The sequence below is a fragment of the Sarcophilus harrisii genome, chromosome 6 (genome assembly GCF_902635505.1).
Source record: "Sarcophilus harrisii chromosome 6, mSarHar1.11, whole genome shotgun sequence".
Classification (NCBI taxonomy): domain Eukaryota; kingdom Metazoa; phylum Chordata; class Mammalia; order Dasyuromorphia; family Dasyuridae; genus Sarcophilus; species Sarcophilus harrisii.
The window spans coordinates 52476719-52502029 of NC_045431.1; the positions used below are offsets into that span (position 1 = coordinate 52476719).

Genomic DNA, 25311 nt, shown 5'->3' on the forward strand with positions numbered 1-25311 from the left:
GACTTGACTAAAGACAACTGAACAACAACGAAGTAAACTCTACAGAGTAATTTTAGGGGATGCTAACATCTGAGAGTATGAGGCAATGCCTTATGTTGGAGGTAGTACCTAAACCAAGCCTTGGAAGGAGATAACCTGGAGATTCCAAATGGAGGAAGTGAGGAAAGAGAGCTTTCTGGGAAAGGGGAACAGAAGAAGAAGAAGAAGAAGAAGAAGAAGAAGAAGAAGAAGAAGAAGAAGAAGAAGAAGAAGAAGAAGAAGAAGAAGAAGGAGGAGGAGGAGGAGGAGGAGGAAGAAGGAAGGAGGGAAGGAGGAGGGAGGAGGAGGAGGGAGGAGGAGGAGGAGGAGGAGGAGGAGGAGGAGGAGGAGGAGGAGGAGGAGGAGGAGGGGAGGGGGGAGGAGGAGGAGGAGGGAGGGGAGGGGAGGAGGAGGGAGGGGAGGAGGAGGAGGAGGAGAGGAGGGAGGAGGGAGGAGGAGGAGGAGGGAGGAGGAGGAGGAGGAGGAGGGGAGGAGGAGGAGGAGGAGGTTTTTTTTTTATTTGCAGTTGTGGAAGCATTTTTTCTAAACAGCATAACCAAAAACTATTTGGAAGTAGAACTTTGCCCGTAAGTCCCTATTTTGCCTTTTTTTTTTTTTAATGTGCTTTGGCTACTCTAGACAAGCTTTGTAAATAGTTTTCAAAGATCATTAGGTTCCAAAAATTTCTATTTGTACAAAATTTGATCAATAATATACATATTTAGTAATGTTACCTTCACTCTTAAGTACAAAATTTGATCAATAATATACATATTTATTGAAGTTCCCTTCACTCTTCAGTAAAATGAGATAACTAATACATTTTCTTGAAGTAAGACACACTTGATGTTAACTTTTAAATACTGGTTGGCCTGGAAATTAGAGAATAATCTCTTGAGTATATTGAATTTCTTTAGGGTTCAACCATGGTATGATTTTTATTAGCTCTGTGTTAATCTTACTAGATTCATTTTAGACTGCTATCTAAATACCTTTTTTATGATCCCAGATCTTTATACATATAATTCAGCTATCATAATGACAAATTTGGTTGGAGAAACTCAGGAAGTTAAGTAAAAGAGAAAATAATTGTCAATAGAGCTCCTATTTTAGAAGAGAGCTCTATTTTTGGAATCAAAGGACCTGAGTTCAAATTTTAGCTCTCCTACTTGTTAGCTTTGTGAATTTGCACAAATAACTTCATTTACTTGGATCACTTTTTCTTCATCTTTGAAATGATAACATTGGACACAATGGACTCTAAGGTTCTATATAACTCCACAGATATTGTTTCATCAAAATATTTTTTATTTTACAAATATGATGATATGGTTTTGGTCAGAAAAAAATAAAGTTTTGGAATAAATTAGTTCAGGCATAGAAATTTCTTCATGAGTAGCCCAGCTCTGACCTCAAAAACCTGTATTTCCAAGAAATTCTTGAAGGGAGAATAGCCTCATGATCCACTGTCTGTGGGCCACAGCTAGTCAGGTTCTCATCTGGAATATATGGCAAACCCCCTCAGTGCTACAAAATGCTGTGCTAACAAGCATATTCTGAAATGGAGATTGAGAATGTTAGTGAAATGGATATTTCTTTGAATGCTATTTTTAGATTATTCAATATAATGCTATGACTTGAAATGGAAGTCACATTGAACATACCATACATTAAAAGGTCCTTTCCCCCTGAAGTGTTAGTTCAAACCCTGATCATTTTTTGTATAGATTATTCACAATAATCCCCTGATTGATCTCACTGAGTCATGCTTCCCTGCTCTGGTTTATCTTTTACCTTGCTCTCAAAGTAATTTTCTTTAAGTGTAGGTCTGACTATTAGACTGTGACCTCTTATAGATAAGAAATCACAGTAACTGACACAAAGTGATTAATAAATGTTTATTGGCTGATTGATTTCCTGACTCTGTCAAATCTTATTGCTTCCTATTGCCTATAGGATAAATACAAATTCCTCTATTTAATTTTTATAGCCTTACAAAACCTAACCCTACTCTGCCTCTCTAACGGTACTGGGATGTATCTTCCTCTCCCCTTCTTCACAATCCAATCAGATTTGCCTTTTTTTTCTGTTCCTCAACCACAAATTATTCTCCATCTCTCGTCTCTATGTTTCTTGCACTGGGTGTTCCACATGGCTCTCTCCTCTCCTCTTTTTTGCTATAGAATTCTTTCTTCTGTTAAGATATATCTTAAGTGCCATCTTCTACATTTAGTCTTTTCTGATATCCTTCTAGCACCCACCTTTTCAAAATCACCATGCATTGACATAATATATATTCTATAATTATCTGACTGATTGATAATTTATTAATTGTGTTTTCTAATGATGTATCAACACCTTGATGGGAGGGACTGTTTTTAGCCTCAGTTTTCATATCCCCAGTTCCTATCACAGTCCTTTTAAGATAGGCACTTAATAAATGCTTACTGATTATTAGATGACTAATATAGGGTTTTGTAAAATGGATCTTTTCTGATACCAATTTTAGATTGTTAAATGCAACCTTACTATTTAAAAGGACACTTTTCTAAGTTGATCAATTGGAATTACTGCAAACAAACTGAGGAAGATGCACTAATGAATTATTATTATTATTTGAGGCACAAAATTGTCTGTGAATACCTCCACTATTCAGTTGGGGATTTTCTCTTTCTTGTACCACTCACATTTTTTCACTCCTTTCAGAGTTCCCAGTATTTTTCTTATAACTAGCAATTCAATGGGATAACTACTCTGTTTGGTATTTAAAATTCTTTATAATCTGTTTCTTTATTACTTTCCAGACTTCTTATACCTATCTACTCTCCACGTATGCTATGATATATTATTCTGGACCTACTTAACAGTTCTTTCAATGCAACACTCCATTTCCTGTCTCTGTGATTTTGCTGATTGTCCTCCATGCTTGTAATGTTTTGCTCTCTGGTTTTTGGTTTCTGTGGTTCTGTGGTCAGTACCCTTTCAACAAATGTATTTTTTCAATTCTGCAAATATTTAAGTTCCTACTACATATCAGGCAGTGTGCTAAATACCATATACTAGATACAGTCTCCTAGGAGTAGATGTAATTCTTGTGGGAAATAACCCCCCAGCATAGTTCTCCTTCCCATTCTAAATTCTTAGCTTACCACCTGTTTCTTTGATTACTGTCCAGTAAGTGAAAAAAATGGCTGAGAGACACCATGCAATTTTCTACATTATTATTTTTAAATTTATAGAAATACTCTATCATTTTAAATATAGATAATTTAACTCCTTAAGAAATATCCCATGAGATGATCACTGATATTTATTTAAGCAAAATTTTGGAGAAAAAAGATGAAGTAATCCTAAGCAATGACGTTATGTAAGTGCTTTGCAGCTGACTCCAAGTACCCTCCAGGGGAAGCAAACAAACAGCAATATGCTGATCTCAAAGCAGTTATTTTGTACAATAATACTTAAACCAAACCTTTATTTGCCAAGATAGTTGTTTTAAATAAATGTAGCTGGAAGTTCATCATTTATTTCCAAAATTTACATTGGATTTTAGATAAAAATTTGGAGAGTCACTATGGTATCACAGATTTAATGCTAGAAGGAAATTCAGGGATCAGTAGGTAAATCCTCTCATTTTCCAGATGAAGAAATCAAAGCCTAAGGAAATTTAATTATCTGACTCCAATTATATATATGTATATATTTATAGAGGTTGATTTGAATTCTGGTCCTCTAACTCTAGAACCAAAATTTTTTCTAGAGCCTATTGAAGATTGAATAAAAGTTGCCTAATTTTGGCTCATAAAATACTGCTGGACATCTGGAAACTCTGGGATACAATGAAACTGAAGGTCTTCCTTTTGCAACTATATTTCTTTTAAGTATAAGAGGCTGATGATGGTGTCTGTGAATTATCTTTGTGCCTTCCCATTTCTTTTACTTCTGCCTTGCTGATTTTTGAGCATACACCTGGGCAAATAAAGAGAATGGAAATAAAATTTGCATATTCCCTTTTGGCCTTGGTCAGTGCTAGAGATTAAAGAGGCTAAAATGTTGTGTTAGTGTGCTGTGTTTTGATGGTTTCTGGATTAAGGAAATTCACTTTATGAAAACAAAGAAACAAGAATTTGTTGTGTTGTTTTTATTAGACTTTGTGCAGCAGTTTATCTTTGGATTCTGGTCCCCCCAAATCCAAATAAATAAATCAATAATCTGGGAGGGAAGACCTTCTTGGATTGGTGAAAGTGAGGCAGGTGACCTTGCCCAGCCCTCCCTCACTTAAATCCAATTCACTTGCATGTCCTGCCATCACCTTCCTGATGTCATGGATCTCTGAGAATGAAAAACAAACAACAACCTCTGCAAGTAAAGCTGGCTCACAAACTGGAATCAGTCAGCTATAAGACCCCTTTTCTCCCTCCTTCCCTTTGCTCCTCCCTCTCCTTGATGTTATTCTAGTGGCAGTGCAGAGTTGTGGGAGTCCCCTTCTTTGGTCAGAGACACAGGTCCAACCTGAAAAGAATTCACAAACCTGAAAAGTTTGAATGGCAAAAAGGAAAGTTTGTTGGCAGTGAGAAGTCAGCTTTTGCTAGGAAGGCAGACTTCTGAGAGGCAAAGTCCTGTTAGGGAAATAGAGGTCAGCACTGAGAAGAGAATGTCTTCACAGTAGGCAGGAGTCCTGGCAGGCAGTTGTGGCAAGAGGTCCCTTGGCAAAAGCACATTCCTACTCTGGACTTCTGCAAGGATATGAGTTTAGAATTGTCCTTTATAGAAGTCTGAAGCTAAAGCTCCCAGATGAAAAGAGAGCTAATGCCCCCAGGTATAGGTACTTATCTTGGAGTTTTAGCCACTGAATATCAGGCTCAGATCTCCAACTGAATGAAAATCACTTTGATTTTCCTTTCCTTCCTTCCTTCTTCCCTCCTTCCTTTTTTCCCTCCTTCCTTCCTTCCTTCCTTCCTTCCTTCCTTCCTTCCTTCCTTCCTTCCTTCCTTCCTTCCTTCCTTCCTTCCTTCCTTCCTTTCTTCCTTCTTTCTTTACTTTTTTCTAAGTCAAATAATGCTCTGATATGTAATTTCTCCTCTAATTTAGAAATATTAATATGTTTATCTTGGGAAATGTAGTGCCACATTGTGTGATACGTTTTATTTCCAAAGATACTCATCCCTCCATTATTTTAGTAGAAAAAGTTTTATTGCTGATTTTGCATATAAGTATTAGACAAGTTGGGAGAGTAGATTTGATGCTGACATTCACTGAAATGAACATATATTTTATGGTGTAAATCAGGGAAATTTTAGGCTGAGTACATGTTAATTCACTCATGTCCTTTTTAGCATTCTGTAGGTAGACTTATTAGCATATTATGTACAGTGGGCTGAGCATTATTAAAACAAATCTAAACATCTGGTCCTCAAATTGATTCTTCCTACATTATAATTAACTTCTGACAGAGCCAAAAAGTTTTGATGAAGTTTAGACTTATCTAAACTTCCTTTTAATTTGAGGACTCTTAATTTGAGTTGATAGAACAGAGACCAGTGGGAATAAGCCAGAATACTGCTTTAGATATATGTAAATATCTTTCCATCTGTCTTCAACTATCAACAAAAGCAGGATCAATCAACAGGATACTCTTTCCACAATGAGCTACTGGCAAGCCATGAATGATACCAGATAAGAATTTAAATTCTACAAGTTTTTAAAGGAAGCAATCTGTGTTACCCACCCCATTTATTTTTAAATACTTACTGATGTCCTTTAGTTTTTGCCTCATCTTCTTTTCTAGCTATCCTCTGGCCCTCCACTCAGTAAGCATTCCCTTTTAGTAAAGAAAAATTGTTTAAGAAAACCAATTGACAGTGATCTTGTTTAATGAAGCATGTTATATTCTGCACCCTTTTATCCTCAGTCTATTCAAAGAAAGCAGAGAGGTGGCTTTCCTCACTTCTCTAAGGTCAAGATTGGTTCTTATTATTATAATTCACCATTCAAGATATCCCATATGGCTAGTATAATCAATAGTCAAAAGTCAATAAATATTTATTATGTGCCAGGCACTGTGCTAAGTGCTGGAGGATACAAATACAAATAAAAATGACAGTGTCTCCCCTTGTTATCTCATTCTGTTTTCTTTTCTTTTCTTTTTTTTTTTTTGGGGGGGGGGGTTTACCTATACATGGACAACACCTAGTCCTCTTGCTCTCTGGTGGTGAAGCTTTTGCAGTAAGTCCTATTTGAAAAGTAATATCAAGTATTAATGTTTTGATTTGACCTTTCCCATACAAGGATATTTTTGCAATTATTGCGCTTTTGAAAATTCTGCTTCATTTTTTTCAAATTTTAAAAACAACGTTTTATTTTTCTCCAAGAAAAAAAATTATGCATTTAAATATTTGTCTCTTACTTTTCTCTCCTTTTTTGGGGTCAAAAGAATAAATAAAGGTGAGTTACTTCTTTCAAAGGTGAATTTGTCAATCAGTAGCAATGATAGCTATTCTGTTTGAAAGGATACATTTTGTACTTAATACAAGGAAAATCAGATTCTCTAGAAAAAAGTTATCTGAAATTGTCTTGGAAACTATGAATCATGAATATTTCCATCAAGAAGCACAAACTTTTATAAAATGCAAATTGATTCTCATTTAGTGAAAAAAAATGGGGCCTTTTAATATTTTTCAATATATTTAAAACATATTTACTTTTCATTCAAACTAACATCTATAATGTCTGTGTTTCTTCTAATTCCACAGTCACCTCGACTATCTTGGAGACATTTTTGACTTTTCTCTCTCCCTTATGTTTCAAATACAACCAATCATTAAATTCTATAGAGCTTAGCTCTTTAATATTTTTGAAATTTATATCCTCGTTTCTATCCTCACTACTTCCACTCTAGTTCAGGCTAGAAAATTAACAGGTAATATCACTGCTTCGAGCAAATGGTACAAAATATTCTCTTAATTCCCTTGGGCAAGGAATAATATAGAGGAAACCCTGGAACACTGCAAAACCATTCAAGGGGAAGCTTCTGCTAGGTGGTATGTGGGTAGAGTTCCCTGCCTGGAATTAGGAAGACTCACCCTTCTGACTTCAAATCTGGCCTCATTCAATCCTATTTGCCTCATCTGTAAAATGAGCTGAAGAAGAAAATGGCAAAGCACTTTAGTATCCTTGCCAAGAAAATCTAAAATGGCGTCATGAAGAGTGGAACGTAACTGAACAACAACTCTGCCTTTGCAGATTATAAGCATATTAAGGTAGATTCAGATCTGAGCTTTCACTACCTGGTTCTTGTGTCTGGAATTTTCTCCCTCCCAGTTTCTACTTTTTGGCTTCTCAGCTAAAATCCCACCTTCTGCAACAAGCCTTTTTTGGTCCCCCTTAATGTTAGTGCCTTCCTTCTGTGATTATTTTCAGTTTATCCTATCTACATTTTATTAGTATCTTGTTGTTAGCATGCTGTCTTCCCCACTAGATTGAGAGCTTCTTCAAGACATTGTTTTTGAATCTCCAGCACTTAGAACAGGTCTGACTTGACCATTGTTGTTTCTATGACTTGAGTCACTCAGTATACTAGGCAACTTTCTAAAGCTCCCCAATACGATTAAAATTACAGGTCTAGTTGCTACCCCACTATTTGTGATGGGGAATGGGTTGAGTAAGAGGCTGGAGACAGGCAGAGAAGGGTTTTATTCTAAACCAGCCAAAATTATTATTCCTTCTGAGGACAGCCATAATGTAGAGGCAGTGGGAATGTAAGAGATAGGATGGATGAAAAAAGTCAAAATGAGAGGATTTGACAACTAGTTTATAGCAGCAGAAATAAAGATTTTGAGAAAAGGATTTTTGAAGCAAAAATAACTCTCTCTGGCAAATGGAGAATAACTGAATTCAGAATAGGAATGGAAGGGAAAGCTAGATTCATCAGTGATTGTTGTAAGTGATTCACAGGAGCCTTAAGCAAGTCTTTGACAGTTTTTTTCTGTGAAGTACTGGGGAAAGAGAATGATAAAGCACATGACAGGAGGGCTATTGACTATTTTGTTTAAGGAGGTAGAAAATAGAGACTCTAAGAATCATGGACTTTTAACACTATTGAATTCAGCCTTTTAAGTATTTGAAGGCACTTGATTGCAAGTAGCTGGCAGAATGCTTCACAGGACCCCAAACTAGGCAATCAAAAGGAGAAAGATAGCAGACTATCAGTAACCTTAAGAGAAATAGTGAAACACATTCATAGAGCTAGATCTTTCATTGATTTAGCTAACAAAGGTGAAGCAAGAGAAGAGGAGATACAATGGGGTAAGGTGAGCTGCTTTAAATAATTACATTTGCCATTTAAATTTATGAAGGTGTGATGATATCATAGCCAAATGTGACTGGGATTCTTAAAGTGAATAGGTGGAATTGAAAAGGAAGTCATCTGATAAATAAAGCCAATTTTCTGGTTAAAAATGATAATTGACTTAAAAGTACAAGTGGCACATGGAATGTGAATCTCTTCATACTTAATATTTCAAAACTTCAATATATCTGTGATCTCATCCATGTGGATAATCTCTTCAACAGTACAGCTCTTGCTCATTCAAGGTAACTCTTATCCATGTCCTAGAATAATAAATATTCAATAGTAGGCTGGGGGATTTCCTTTGTGTCTCAAAAGTATATGGAGGCTGATCTTAACAATATATGGAGGTTCATTCTCCATTGCCCATAAATTTGATATCTTTGGTGCCTTTTTTGTTTGTAATCAATCATTTGTAATGTATTATAATTGATGTAGCTATGTTGTATCTCTCTATGATCTGAAATCTTTATTTTGACAAAATTCTTTTGCATTAGAAGTTACATCCACTATTGTCATTACAGACAGAGAAGGTGTGACTTGCCTATGGCCCTCAGTAAATTTTGGAAGGAATCTTTTGTTTCAAGCTTAGCACACTATTTATTCTGTCTCTTTTTTTTTTAAAGTTAGATAAGCATCATATATGTGGAATCTCATTAGATTATCATAAAAAGAGGTACTTTCTATAGGCATTATTATGCCTATTTTACAGAATGAAAACTGAGGCTTAAAGAAATACAGTGACTTGCCTGTGGTCACATAGCTAGTAAGTTTCAGAGCCTAACTTTGTCATGATATTTTCTTTCCAAAGATTTTAAAGTACTTTGTACAGAATCTTGGATGCTATTTTCTTAAGAGATAGTAGGCTATAAAGGCAGCTTGGTAGAACAGATAGTGTTTTGGACCTGGACTGAATAAAACATATGTTTCAAATCTTATTTCTGAAGTTAGTAGAGTGTACTTATGAGCAAATTATTTAAAGTCTCTGAGACTCAGTTTTTTCTTTTGGAAAATGGAGATAATTATATCTGTAATACTTTATTACTCAAATGAAAGATAACTGTATGTAAAATATGCAAACTTTAAAGCACTATGTAAATAGAAATTATGATTATTATTTCAAGCAGGAAAAAGGGCAACCTATTTTACTTCTGTCATTTCTTATGGCGTAATAACATTCCATTACATTCCTATGCCACAATTTGTTCAGTCATTTCCCAAATGATGGAGACCCTTTTTGTTCCAGTGTTTTGTATAATGAAAGGCTGCTATATATATTTTTTATCCATTCCCCCACACCTTTTCTTTGATTTCTTTGGGGTATAGACCTAGTAGTGGCAGGTCTTTAAGTGACTTTTTGAGTCATATTTCTAAATTGCTTCCAAGAATGATTTCTCTAGATCCTTTTTACATGAGCTGTCTAGGCATATCTCCCCTACCTCGAGCCCGAGTAGAGGACTTTATATTTTTTCCCTAATACCTTTTATTTTATTAAATTTGGCCCAATGTGCTAGCCTGTCAAGATATTTTGGTATTTTAATCTCCGCATCTAATGTATTAGTTTTCCCTCCAAGGTTTGTGCCATTTGCACATTTGAAAAACATTCCATGTAAGCTTTTATTCAAGCTCTTGACAAAAAAAAAAAATCTCAAAATGAACAGGACTTAGCACAGAGTTCTGGTGTATTCAGCTAAAGTTCTCCCTCAAGTTTGATATTGATCCATTACCTCCCTTTATGTCTGGTCATTCAATGAGTTCCTATTCAACCTGTCTACCTATCTGAACCATCCCCAATAGTAATGATGATAGGAATTCATATAAAATCAGTATTTAAAAAGCGTACACATATCTGACTTTTTGAATGTAATGTAGAAATCAGAAAATAGCATTATGATACAATCCGTCACAAAAATGAACATTTGCTTTAAGACATTTTTAGGACTTTGCATGCACAGTTTAAACTTTATTTAGGCTAAACTGCACTAAAATTTTGGGGAATACCCTCCATTAGTACACCTGAGTTTCACAATAAATCCCAGAGATAGGAATTACAGCTATTTTATCTCTATTATTATTTCCATTTTATGGATGATGAAATAGAATAAGAGCAGTTAAGCTATTTACCCATGATCACACAATTGATATCTCAGAATCAGAAATTGACATGAAGCCATGAATTGTCCCATCATTTCCTTTTATACTGCTTATGAATTTCTACCAATTGCATTTTATGTATCACATATACTAACATCTAATAAAAATGTAGGGTATGGTGATTTGCAAAGATTATTAATCCTTCTTTCCCCATTTCTTCCCTCACCCTCAAGTGAAAACAATATGTCATACCGGAAATCACAGTTAGAATAGAACAATTAGGGTTTTGCCTCAAGTTTGCAATCCTTTGATAGCTCTTACATTTCTTCAGTCTGTAGAAATAACTGAGCCTAACATCTAGTTATCAAGAATAAAGAGTTAAGTATACTTTAATATATTTAACATGTATAAGACTACCTGCCTTTTAGGGGAGGGGATGGAAGGAAGGAGGGGAAAAGTTGGAACAGAAGTTTTTGCTAGGATCATTGTTGAAAAATTACCCATGCATATGTTTTGTCAATAAAAAGTTATAAAAAAAAAGAATAAAGAGTTAAAAAAAAAAAAAAAAAAGAATTCCTCCTTGCCCTAACCTCACTCTGCTTCATCCCTCTGGTAATAGCTTTGTGGAGTTGAAAAGTCAATCTCTTTCCCAAAGAAGTCATAGAGAGAAATTCCTTGGGTTACTCCAGAAACCCGAATATAGCTCCTGAGTTCCAAGGTCAGTCTTTCTCTGAGACTTTCTCCACCACCAAGTGAATTTGCCTTAAAGAGTTTTGGGATTTGATGCTTATTCTAGACACCCGTGTTTCTTCTTCTAGATGTTGTGATACTCTTATATAAAGCCAATGGATGAGCGTATCCTGCCTTACCGACACATGTGCAAATTGTCTGTCTTTGCGCTCTTTCTCCCCCTCCGCATTTTTCATGGTGGTAATTAAGGACTGTAAATTTCACTTTATCATTTGTGTTGGGACGAGTAGCATAAATCATTGTAATGGCGCGTTTATTTCAGTAATGCCAGCGTGCCTGCAAATCACTTGTAAATTGGTTCCATGGGTGTACTGCTCTCCAATTAATCAGAAACCCATGGGCATACATTTCTTGGGTTTCTGTCAAAGGCTTCGTTACAGTAAGTAAGAAAAGCTGTTGCTGACCTTTCTCCATTTTTATTTATCATGGTAAAGACTTAACAGCTTTAGAGCCCTCCTCCTACTGCTCATGGGGATGTTTTCATGGTGGGCTCTGGCATAAAGCTAACTGGGCATTCTATTTCAGCTCTATAGACCAGGATTTATACCCAAGAAAATGTCAAGTGGACCTAGTATGGTACCAAGTCAGCGAAATTATTATCTGCTTTAACACTGGATTCTGTACCTTTTGAACATCCGGGAGGAGCGTTTGTAGGTAGGAATATGAGAGCTGTCATGAGGGTTTTACATAAACAGATCATTTATCTGAGGGGGAAAAATGAAAGAAACATATGGTGGAACAAACTGTGAATGTGTTGACAAGGCACACAAATGTGTCTTGGCTAATTTATGCTTCCAATACTTCAATCAATATCCTCAGGTGATGTCATAAGGAAAGTTTCTTTCTTTGCTAAGAGATTGATGCTGTCTGTTTTCTGACATGCTTCTGGCGAGAGAAAATAGTTCTCTTTACTGCCAGATCCCTCTGCTGTGGGACATTTCAGCAACTGGACAGCCTCGCTGCTGGGTGCTGCTCTCTGCTACCATCTGCTGGTCTTCGGCTGTTATGCTGCCTAGAAGGGTGGGGGAAGAGGCAGTTGGTCGGCTCCTTAGCTCCACAGCCTCAGGTACAGGATCTCTGCTGTAATGTAGATCTTCAGGTAGGTAGCCCAAGACACAGAGGGCTTCTTCTCATCAAGGACAGTGCTCACCCTGTTGGTGACTTCAGTTTTGGAGGTGCTCCTTTCACCATCATACATAATATTGACTCCAATATGTTTAACAGATGATCTTTAAGAGTTCCTATGGCTGAAAAATTCATCTACTTGTACCCAGTCTTGAAGTGAACATCTCCAAGATGACCTAGATGGGTCCTTGGATGGCAGGCATGCTCTACCTCCCTTAGCTCCTCTTCAAAGATTTTCTAGCTTGCTTTGTATGACTTACCAACGCTTGTGCTTTTTTTGCACAGCCTTTGAGAACCCAAGATCATCTTTATCTCCATGCCAGTTCCATAATAAAGTCTTGAGAAATGTAAACTAAAGATCTTCACCCTTTTAACCCATCATGCTCCATGATAATGTGGTGAAACCTAAATAAAATATTCATTATGAAACAGACTAATTATTAAAATAATTTATCGATATATTTGGAATATACTTGGAATATCAATATATTTGGAAAAATAAGTTCACACTCCCCCAGGTTAAAAGTTTTTCTATATGGCAGAATATTGGATTTAGAATTTTATTAATGGCATGATATTATGTCAGTAATATCAGCAGTAACTGATATTTCTTTAGGGCTATCTGGTCTACAAAATTCCTTTTTTAAAGACAATAATCCATCAATAGAGATATCTAGGTTATATTCCTTTCTTCTTATAAATGATGAATGTGGGGCATAGGGAAGTTAAATATTGCATTCAAGGTCACATAACTAATAAATAGCAGAACCAGGTTTGAACCTCACTCCTGCTGATTCCAAACCTGGGGCTCTTCTTAGCCAGGCACTTGGAGAGAATTGTGCACTTGTTTTGATTTCACATTTAGATTTAATGAACTAGCAAAAGAGTGCCTGAACTTATGAGAAAATGTACCCTCAATTAAAAAAAGATAGTTTTTAAAAATGTATTCTTCCTATTCCTATTTGTATTCCCAGTATTTAAAGTTGTCACTGAGAAGTCAAGGTGAGTAAAATAGTAGTGAACACTTGTTTAAAATGTAAAAAATATATTCGGATTAGTTGAAAGATAACTTCTGTTACAGAGTCGCCCCTGTATTTAATTGAATTGACAATATTAGGTCATTATAAAGCCTCTACAGTCAATTTAGTTTCAGTCTCAGAACAGAATTTACTTTGAAAGGTTCCCCCCTAACCTCAATGAAAAAAAAAATATTGATACCTGGGAAGTCACTTTCAATAAAATGTTCCCCTCTTCCTTCCTCCTTTCTTCCCTCCCTCCCTCTCTTCTTCTCTTTCTCTCTCTCTCTCTCTCTCTCTCTCTCTCTCTCTCTCTCTTTCTTCCTCTCTTTCCCTCTCTCCACAAATACAAACTGGAGGGGGATAGAGACAGAGAGAGGGACAGAGAAACACAGACACACAGACAGACAAGAAAGATAGAGATAAAGAGACAGAGACAGAGAGATAATGAGGGAGAGAGACAGAAAGACAGAGATATTTTAGAGCAGTAGATTTCCTTGCTCTTTACTCTTACATTCTCTGAAAGAATTAATGGAAATGCTTCATTTCTGCACCACAGAGCCAGAGATCACAGAGGAAAAACATTGTCTCAACTCTGTTAAACTAAAATACCTGTAATAGAATTGCCTTAGTAACCACTGTACTCCTATAATACCATCTGGGAAATAGTGGCTAAGGCTCTGGACTGAGACTTGGCAAGCTCTGGTTTCACATTTAGTTCCTAGTTTGTGACCCTGGGCTTTAGTGCATCTCTTTGGGGCCTTTGCCAATTCCCTAGGATTTACCTATTAAGTCTTATGTCAGCTGCAATCTATATTACTGTAGCAGGGGACCCACACTGGGGGTTCTTCATGCTGCTGAAACTACAGAGCCTTCACAAATTGTGCAATAGAGATAATGATTCTGCTAGAGAGAACATTTTACCCCTGAGCATGAACGTGTGGGTACATTGACATTTTAAATTTTATTTGGGTGTGTGTTTGTGTGTGTATGGGTTGGAATTGGAGGGGGTGGAGTGTGTAAGAATTCTGCTTATCATGTACATTTTTCATGTGTAGAGAAATTAGTTATTAAAGAACATAGAAAGGAACATTCCCATTTCTCTGTTTTGCTAAAGGATGTCTCTTGTTGAATGCCATTCAGTCTAGTTGTTGCTCTGTGATTATGGGAGATATGAAAGGCAAAGAATGAATATATAAGGGACGAATTGTCCTTCTCAGGTTTCTGCCTAGTGGCAGAAGTTTAATTTGATGGTATTCATATGACTAAAGGCTTTTTAATTCCATTATATTTCTTTAAATTTTTTCCTTATTCTTTTAAAAATATTGCTATCATAGCTCAATGATTTATTCCCCCTCAAATCCTCCCAAACTGATCATTTCTCTCTTATATCTAAGAAAATATAGTTAAGAAAAACAAACTATCTCATAGCTTGACAAATGTATGATAATATATTCTCCATTACACATCCGTAGTCTGATACTTTTCTGCTGATAGGAGGGAGGCACATTTCAAATCAAGATTGGCCACTTTATTAATCAAAATTCCAGTGTCTCTCAATCTGGATTTCTTTGACATTATTGTACTCATTATTGACTTCTTAAATAGGGATTAAATAAATCAAACTAAACCTTGAAAGCTGTCGTATTTCGCTTAGAAATGTAATAAGGATAAACTGATAAAACCAAGTTCTTAAAGATGAAGTAAGTACATAACCCTCTTTCCTATCCCCTTCCTAACCATTATCTCACTCGATTGTTCATTTCTGGCCCAACAACCGGCATGAGAAATTTCCACCTAAAGACCTTTCATTCTTTAAAGCACAGAAAAAAGGGGCTTGGAATGAAAAAGGCCATGGCCACAATGGTAAGTGCATTCGATCAAGAATAAATAAATCTCCAAAGCTTGACAGGGAAGAATATGGAGAGGTATTCAAGCGACTAACCACAAGTAAAGGATTTTCCTTTTCCTAGAGGAATCTATTCCAGGAAGAAATTGATCTGAGGCCCTTCTGCATATAAAAGCAGAAGAGCAATTTTTTTTAGAGCCAAAGGAAAATCTCAGCTGAGACCAGCTGGTAATGTTACACAAGAAAATAGTCTATCATATCTGTCTGGTATGCATCTAAAAGGTGCACGTTTCTGAGGATAGAATGCTCTGCTTGGAGTGAGTTAGATCTAGTTTTGAAATCTGCCTCTGATACTAGATGTGTAATCTTGGGCAATTAGTTTGACTTCTCTGAGCCTCAGTTCTCTCCTGTGATACCATCTACTTCCAGGAATTATTTTGAGGATAAAAAAAATACATGTAAAATATTTTGTGAGCCTTAGAGTACTATGCAAATTATCATTCTCTCCCTCATTAATCAATTTATACCCCGAGAAATAGCATAATATAATGGATAGAGAACCAGATTTGGAATCAGGAGCAGCTAAATTTGAATCCTGCCTTTGAGATTTCCTGGCTATGTGGCCATGAACAAGTACCTTAATCTCCTCAACCCTTGTTTCCTAATCTCTAAAATTAGAATAATAGTATAGCACAATATAAATGAATAAAAAAATTATTAAGAGGTTACTAAGGAGACAATAGAAAAATCTCATCTCAAGGATTTAATATTTTAATGATATCATGAGCATTTCTACAGTAGTTTAAGGTTTACAAAGTTCTTTACATAGTTTATCCTAAAAAACATATTGTGAAGTTATAGGTAATAAGAGGAGATAACACATATTAGATAACCCAGTTTCAGCTGCAAGTTAGACAGTGCGACTCTCTAGTTGAATTCCTTAATTGGTAAACGCCAATAGCTGTCTATTAATTTCTTCTTTTTCTTCTTTGTCCTTAGTCCTTGAGGAGGATCATGCCATCAGGGAGGTGATGCCATGATTTACAAATGAATTGGATTGTAGTTGAGGGAGGACTGTGCAAAGTCACCAGCCTTACTTTTTCCTCCAGAGCCCTTGCGACCAAGTGGCAAGACAGAGATTAGGACGACTGGAGCTGGCCTTGGATATAAGGGGTTCTAGGATCCAATACAAATCTTTGTTTGACTGTTAAAGATCTTTATAACCAGTATCTTCCTTGTCAGTCTTCTACCTAAGGCTACTTTCAGGCTTAATTCCTTATCATTTAACCCTTGAATTGTATCTATCTCTTTGTGACCTGTGGACCAAATGTCCATGGGACTTTCTTGGCAAAGGTACTGAAGTGGTTTACCATTATTTTCTCTAGTGGATCCTTTTGTCAGGAACTCAGAAGTTAAATGATTTGCCAAGGGTTATACAACTAGAAAGTTCTTGGGATTAGATTTGAACTTTCATCAAGACCCAGTGCTCTATCCATTGATATATTTGCTCCACTCCCTTCCATGTTTTCTGTAATATGACACTCACCTTTTCCCTCCAGAATACTTATCACTGAAATAATTCTCCAGTGGTAAAATATATTTCACATCACATTTCTTGTGCAATTCTGTGCTAATCTGTTCTTCACTGAACAACTTCTCTGATCAAGGAAGGGGAAAAGAGAATGAGGCTGAAGTTAGGTCCAAGACCCAAGGGTTCTTCCTGACTTCTGTCAAGGGATTTCTTCTCAGAGAATACTCTTTCTTCTCAACTACCACGTGCTTAAATTTCCAGGGTTCTGAACCGGTGGTCTGTTATTTTTTTTTTTTTTGGAAGACTCATGGAATATGATCAAATCCTTCAACTCATCTGAACAGATTTTTCTGTTCTACCTAGTTGAAATGCCTACTGACTCATTTGTAGAACTCATTCATACCTTGATTCAATGATTTGTATCCTTACCTGACAAAGTTATCAGAGTTTAGCCTCTTGCAGGTCACTTTAAGTGGAGTGGGAGTAATTGTGAAGGCTGATTATATGCATGTACCATCCTCCTACCCTACCATATCTATTACAAAAAAAAAGTCCCTTCTCCTATGAACTTCCTATTATAAGGCAGCTTCCTTAGCTCTGAAATGATCATGCCCTTTAAATTAAGAACTCTTGGGGCTTCCTTCTTTAATGTAATGCTTCTATTAAAAGTTTACTGAACTGTTCTTGCCACCTGGGAGGTCTCCTTCAATATTAAAGTACTAATAAACCCTTCATTTTCAGCTGTTGGTATCCTTCAAGAAAAAAGGCATACAGTCCTGTAGGGATTGATACCACAGTTGCAGGTTTAGATGAGAGGAATTTTGATCTCCATATTGGAGGCGTTACATTCTTTCCCAAGTGCATCGTTGATAATATGACTCAAAGAAAGAGAATAGGCAGACTGTTAAAAATGAGCTCAGGTAATCAATGTCAATTTTTTTCCCTGACAGATGATAGCTTGTATTCTGGATTTTAAATCTTGGTATGGTAAAAATGTTATAGAATCTGAAGGGATTAATTTGGAGATAAAGATTGTCATTTATTCAATATGATTTATATAGTACCTACTATGTGCTAGGTGTTGTGTTAAACACTTTTTTTTTTATAAACATTGTCTAATTTAAGAGATACCTGCAGAATATATAATATGTAAATAAAAAGTAACAATTTTTTTGGGGGGGGTTTTGGAAAGGAGAGACAGGGATTAATATTTGGGGGAGGACATTGGTATCCTCAGCAGAAATGGGTAACTTAGGAAGAGTGCAGCTAGTGGGAAAAGATAAATGATAATGAGTATGGAAAGAACACATTTTCTGAAAGGATGTTTGCAAGAAAAATAAATGTTCATCCCTTTAACAACTTGATATAGGCTAATTTATGCCACCTTCAGTAATTCAATTAATGTTAAATATTTGTCAGAAGCCCAGGATCTAAAAGTTAGAAGGGATCTCAGAAGCTACTTTAACCCCTAGTGAACAAGAATCCTTTCTATACTATTCTCAACAAGAAGTCATGGAACTTTTAAAGACCTACAATGAGTGGGAAAGCATTGCCTTCTGACACTAATTCTTCTTTTTTTAAAATAACTCATTATTAGGTCACTTCCCTTTTATATTAAACCTAAATTAGGGGCTTTGTGACTTCTGCCTTTGTTTCTTAGTCTATATTCTGATATCAAGCATTACAAGTCCAGTTCTTCTTCCATATAGCAACCCTGTTTTTGTATTTCCCTGTTTTTGGCAGCCAGTGGAGGAGGAAGGAAGATCACCTTTTCTGATTTGATATTTGAAACAAAATACTTTCTTACCATCATAGAACTAAAACAAGGCTCACGTTCCTTCTTCTATAATGCAATTAGTGACATCCTTTTAGCATGTGATTAGTGTGTACTTAATTCCAGAAACAAGCATTTACCATGTGATTACTGTTGCTTGTCAGATTTAGTTACTTTTGAATTAATTGTACTGATTTGTTTTGAAAACAATTTTTTTAAAGGAAATAAATGAATACATGTGATATTGATCTTAGGGACAAGATTTTGTATTTTAAATTTCACATTTTGAAGACATTGAAGGCCATTGACATGGAGATGGAGAACCTAGTTTGCGGTCTTGACTTTGCCACTATTGTGTCAGGTTTTTGAAATTTTGGTTATAATGAGCATAAAGTATAACCACAGGAAGAGTGTAACCCCTCTGGGATTCAGTTTTCTTTTCTGTAAAGTGGGGATAATAATAGTGTCACTTCCTACTTTTTAGTATTGGAGGAAAAAATACTTATAAACTTAGAGATTTATAGAAATATGAATTATTATTATTGTGGTATCTTAAAATGTTATCATGATTGTTAAGAATTAATTAGAGGGGCAGCTAAGTGGCTCAGTGGATAGACCATCAGCCCTGAAGTCAGGAGGACCTGAGTTCAAATTTGACCTTAGACATTTAACACTTCCTAACTGTGTGACCTTGGGCAAGTCACTTAACTCTAATTGCCTCAGCAAAAAAAAAAAAAAAAAGATGAATTAATTTTCGTCTTGTGGACTCTTCAGGATTGTTACAGTCCCATTCTCCAGAATAGAAATCTTATTTGTCATTCAAAGGCCTTCATAAGTTCTGTCCCTTTCAATCTTTTTTCAGTCTTCTTACACCTTGCTCCCCCGTCCCCATGTATTTTTTGATTTGCTATTCTACAAATAAAATGCTCCATCTCTTGAGACTGGGAATATTCTCTGGCTGTCTTCCATTCTTGAAAAGCTCTATCTCCTCATTGCTATCTCCTGCCTTCCCTGCTTACTTTCAAATTCCAGCTAAAAACCCAGCTTCTCCAAGAAGCCTTTCTTTCTCCCTTTTAAATCTAGTGTCTTCTCTCTCATTTCTTATTTATCCTGTATATAGCTTACACTTGCACACATATACACAGATGCATAACCATCCCTTCCCCCTACATATATTTTTATTCACTTGCTATGTCTCCCATTAGATGGAAACTCCTCAAGGATAAGGATTGTTCCCAGGGTGGAGCTACAATGCCTGGCACATGTTAGACATGTAATGCTTATTAATTGAATAATTCATAGCTTCACTGATAGTTATTAATGTGTCTGTTGTTACTTTGGCTACCTCCACATCAATTCCATTGTTATCTTTGCTAATTTGTTGGCTGTGAGGCAAAAGCTCAAAGTTGTTTTAATTTTCATTTCTTTTACTATTTGTGACTTGAAGGTTTCATTATTTTTTTTTCCTTAGGATCATAATGAAGTTGTTTGTATTTTGTGGGGTTTTTTTTTTTTTTTAGAACCATTTGTTCACATTCTTTGATCACTTCTCATCAGTAAATGGATCTTGGTTATATATTCTTATTTGTTTCCTATATATATATATCAAATATCAGGTATTTCCATCCAATTAACAACTTTCCTTTTTATCCTAGTTATAAGATATATATTACATTTAAAATAAAATTCATTTAAATATTCACGTCTTTCTTTCTTTCTTTTTTTTTTTTTCTTTTCTCTCTCCCTTACCCCATGCCCATCACATGTAAGAAAGAATTGGATTTAAATTTTAGGGCTGACATAGGTGGGAAGGAGTGGAATGGAACTGCAGTTCTTCCTTGGGAATATTTCCCACCTGGAATAGAAAAGATGAATTAATATGCCATCCATGGATCTGGGGATAAAAGAATTTATGAAGCTCTTTATCCAGTGCCCCATGAAGAGATTGCAGCTGGACAAGGGCCCAATTTGTGAGTATCTACTGATTATTTGACTTGGTGTTCTTTTTAGTTGTCAATGCAACTGGTGGAGAGAGAAAACAGGACTTGTGAGACATGATAAAGCAAGGCTGAAAATTCTTGTGAGTAGTTTAATGAACTAAAATAACTTCATTTTGATTCTAAGAAAAGAAATAATTAAGCCTTTCTTAGTGTGGTGGATGATAGCCACATATACATGTAATTTCAGCCATACTGTTACTACAGTCTTTACCCTGGTATAAAAGCAAAGATATAATGCAATGAATACTTAACTTGGAGTCAGAAGATCTAAATTTCAGTCTCAGTTCTTTAAGTAATTGGTTATGTAACTTTGGGCAACTCCTTTAGTCTCTTTAAACCAGTTTCTTAATTATAAGCTGGATAAGAATAATCATATTACTTTACAAGACTGTTTCGGGGAAAGAAAGTTATATTATTTAATGAAATGTTTATTAGGGGTCTACTGTGTATCAAACACTGTTATTAAGTGCTATAGAAATGGGAATTCATATAATTTATAGCAAACATGTTGAGTAAATTCACAGGTTATTTTATAATTTAAAAAAACATTTTAGAAAGTAGAATTAAGAATGTATTTTGTTTTACTCTATCACTTCCTATCCTTAACAACCCCCCAAAAGCATAGCTTAATAAATTCACAATGAAACTTTCTCACATTTTACCATTTACCTTAAGGATTTAGAAATTCACAGGATACCTTGAGGCAATATGATGTACTAGGATGAAGCCTTTTTCTAATTGCCCCAAATGCTAGTGGTTTCTCTCTCAATCTACCTTTGTGTACTTGTATCCTCAATCCCAGCTAGTGCAGGAGCTCCTGTCAAGTGACAGGTACTTAAGAAACATGTATTGATTGGTGGGGATGAAGGGAGGGCTCTCATCCAGGGAAGCACTATGAGGAGCATCTTTCAGGCAAGCAGCATAGTGCTATTTTCTACATAAACAATAGAAGACCTTGCTGAAAGAGAGAAAACTGCTTTCAAAAGTACGTATGTAAACCTTCAAGGCTTAGAGCACAGACCATATCTCGTATCTGGAGTTCTGCCTGTTTTAACCTCCACTTCTTTTATGTTCCTTCACAGCTCTACTGAGGTATCAAATTGTCCTTGAAGTCTTCCCTGATCACCTCCAAAGTTAATATTCTTTCCCTTCTCAAATTGCATTTTTTTAAACCTATGTTTTATTTTCTATGTAAGCTCCTTGAAGGCAGGGACAGTTTCATTTTTGTCTGTTTTTCTTCAATCCCTTCTATAGTGTGTGCACACAGTAGCTGCTTGTATAGAATGTAATAGACCTGAGCACAGCACATCACCTTCCAAGATAAAATCACTACTGGGTGAGGCTTAAGTCATTCAGAATAGTGTCTGCTCCTCTAAAATGTATTTGTCTTTAATAAATATTTAGAATCTTAGGGGCAAACTAGTTGGTTTAGAGGAAAGAGCACCCTGAAGTCAACAGGACCTGAGTTCCAGTCTGGTCTCAGACACTTTAACACTTCCTGGCTGTATGATCCTGGACAAGTCACTTAACCCCAATTGCCTCAGGGGAAAATAAACATTTTATATATACATATGTAAATATATAGATATAGATTTTTGGGTCATATACTTAAAAACTAAATTTCTTTTTCTTTCTTTCTTTTTTAAATCCTGAAGCCATCTCCTGGAGTATTTCAAATCCTTCAGTCTGAAGTGGGTGATGGGAGACGACTGGGAGCAGCCTCATTCAAAGCTGTGGTCTTAGCTTTATTCAGCTTTATTCATAATAACTGTTTCAAAAAACCCAGAGAAAGTCATGGAAGAAATCCAAACTCAACTCACCCCTTTGCCTTCTGATTGTATCATGGAAAAAAGAAGTCTTAGAATTTTGCTGCTGTCAATAATGTCACAATATATGGGAAATAAAACATCTGTGCAAAGGAGTCTTAAACATCAATAAAATGCACTATCATAACCAAGGAAGGCTTTGCCTTAGACAGGGTAGATAATCTTAAAGGATGCCTAAGTGGTGGTGGGGAGGCTGCTAGACAGTAGTTGTTAGCTCTTTTATGTTGCTAGAGAACTTCATTTTCTTTGGCCTTAGTGACTTCAATAACGTAGGTATACCTTTCCCATGTAGAAAGCAAAGAGCTGGGGAATGAATGACAGGATTAAATCCAGTTAGAGAGAAGGGGATAATCGGGCAGGGGTGGGGAAGTATAAAGCAACTTGATCAAGCACAGTCTTGGTTATTGGTAATTATGATAGGAAATGAAGAACTTGGATCAGAGTACTCTAATTAGTGAGTACCCTTTGTTATCTGGTTGGAGAGGGGAGAGGAAAGAAATCCTAAATAAATGGGCATATCCCACTATCTCTTTTTGCTCAAGAGCAAGAGAGAATGGGAGATGAGTGCATGAGCTGTCTGTAGACAGCTTAGGCTCTGTGACACTTGTGGATAATTACCTCCTGACAACTCACACAATCATAATAGGGGTCCTTCCCACACATGAACAATTAATATTTCTCCAATTATTTAAATCTGATATTTTTTCCAATTTATTTATTTAATAATTTCCCCCAAGTCACATTAAAAAATAAACAAAAAAATACATTTGTTTCTAAAAATTTTGAGTTCTGGGTTCTTTATTTCATCCCTATCCAAAATTAAGAAACCATTTGTGAAGTTATTTATGCAAAACATTTCTGTAAAAGTCAAATTGTGAAAAAAACCCTAATTAAAACAAAAAACTCTCCAAAAAATTAAGTTAAAAGAGAGAGAGAGACAGAGAGAGAGAGAAAGAGAGAGGAGAGAGAGAGAAGAGAGAGAGAGGAGAGAGAGAGAGAAGAGAGAGAGAGAGAGAGAGAGAGAGAGAAGAGAGAGAGAGAGAGAGAGAGAGAAGAGAGAATGTTTCAATCTATATTCAGATACAATCAGCTCCTTCTCCAGGTATAGATAAGATTTTTTCATAAGTCCTTTAGAGTAGTTGTGGATGATAGTATTACTGAGAATAGCAAGGTCATTCCAAAGCTGGTCATCCCAAAACATTATTACTTCATATACAGTACATTTTACTTTGCTTGACTTCATGGAGGACTTTCTAGGTTTTTTTTTCTTCCTGAGAACATCCTGCTTATTATTTCCCATAAAATAATAATATTCCATCATAAACACACACCACAGTTTATTGAACCATTTCCCAATTGGTGGATATCCCCTCAATTTTTTTTTTTTTTTTTTGCCCTAGGAAGAGAGCTGCTATGATTTTTAAAAACACATATAGGTCATTTTCCTTTTTTTTTTTTTTTTAAATCTCTTTTGGTATTCATGCCAAGTAGTGATATTATTAGGTCAAAGGATATGCATGAATTTATAACTTTTTGGGCACAGATCATATCCCTTGATCATTTATCAATTGGGTGAAAGCTTTTATTTTTTAAATAAATTTGACTAAGTTCCCTCTATGTTTGAGAAATGAGGATTTATCAGAGAAACTTGCTTCAAAATTCTCTTTACAATTACTACTGCTAATTCTCTCTCCCCCCTTCCCCATTTATTCTCTCCTTTCACCCTGTACCCCCTCAAAAGTGTGTTGGTATGGACCATTCCCTTCCCCAATATGCCTTCCTTTTATCACCCTTCTTCCCTTCCCTTATCCCATTCCCCTCCCATTTTTCCTGCAGAGTAGGATAGCTTTCTATACCCTGATTGAATATATATGTTATTTTCTCTTTGTGGGCCAGTTCTGACGAGAGTAAGATTCACTTTCTCACCCTCTCCTCCCCCTTGTCCTCTCCAATATAATAGCTTTTTCTTGTCTTTTTTTAATGGTAGATAATTTGTACCATTCCACATCTCCCTTTCCCTTTCTCCCAGTATATTACTCTCTCACCCCTTGATTTCATTATTTTAAATATATATATATATATATATATATATATATATATATATAACCTTATTAACTCCCTTATGATATCACTTTCCTGATTACCTCCTTATTCTTCTTCAGGGTTCTGTATTTAAAAATCAAATTTTCCTTTCAGCTCTGGTCTTTTCATCACAAATGTTTGAAAATCCTACATTTCATTGAATGATTACCTTTTTCTCTGAAGAGTTTTGTGAGTAGGTGATTCTTGGTTGCGATTCTAGCTCCATTGCTCTCTGGAATATCATATTCCAAGCTCTCCAGTTGTTTAATATAGAAGCTACTAAATCTTGTGTTATTCTGACTGTGGTTCCACTATACTTGAATTGTTTCTTTCTGGATGCTTTCAATATTTTCTCCTTGATCTTGGGAGTTCTGGAATTTGGCTATAATATATTCTTGGGACTTTTCATTTTGGGATCTCTTTTCAGGGATCATCAGGAGATGATTGATGGATTTTTTCAATTTCTATTCTACCCTCTGGTTCTAGAATATCAAGACAGTTTTCCTTGATAATTTCTTGAAAGATGATGTCCAGGTGGTTTTTCTGATCATGACTTTCAGGTAGACCAATAATTTTTAAATTCTCTTTCCTGGATTTATTTTCTAGATCAGTTGTTTTTGTAATGAGATATTTTACATTTTTAATTTTTTTTGTTTTGCTTTATTTTATGTTGATTTCTCATAAAGCCATTACCTTCCATCTGCTCAATTTTATTTTTTAAGGAATTAGTTTTCTCAGTAAGCTTTTGTGCCTCCTTTTCCAATTGGCCATTTTTGCTTTTTAAGGCATTCTTTTTCTCATTAGCTTTTTGCATTTTACATTTCTCCCAATTTTTTCCCTAATTTACCTCTATTTTTCTTACTTGATTTTCAAAATCCCTTTGGAGCTCTTCCATGGCC

General features: G+C 35.7%; 1 protein-coding gene across 1 annotated transcript in view; it reads left to right on the plus strand.

Moving 5' to 3' along the window:
* LOC100935160 (UPF0462 protein C4orf33 homolog) overlaps positions 1–22439 on the plus strand; it is a 42696-nt gene extending 20257 nt beyond the window's left edge. The window contains 4 exon segments of the mRNA XM_031943503.1: positions 545–605; positions 6195–6243; positions 20275–20474; positions 22160–22439. Coding sequence (XP_031799363.1) covers positions 545–605; positions 6195–6243; positions 20275–20474; positions 22160–22247 — 398 coding nt within the window. The 3' untranslated portion in view covers positions 22248–22439.
* The last annotated feature ends 2872 nt before the right edge of the window (positions 22440–25311 follow it).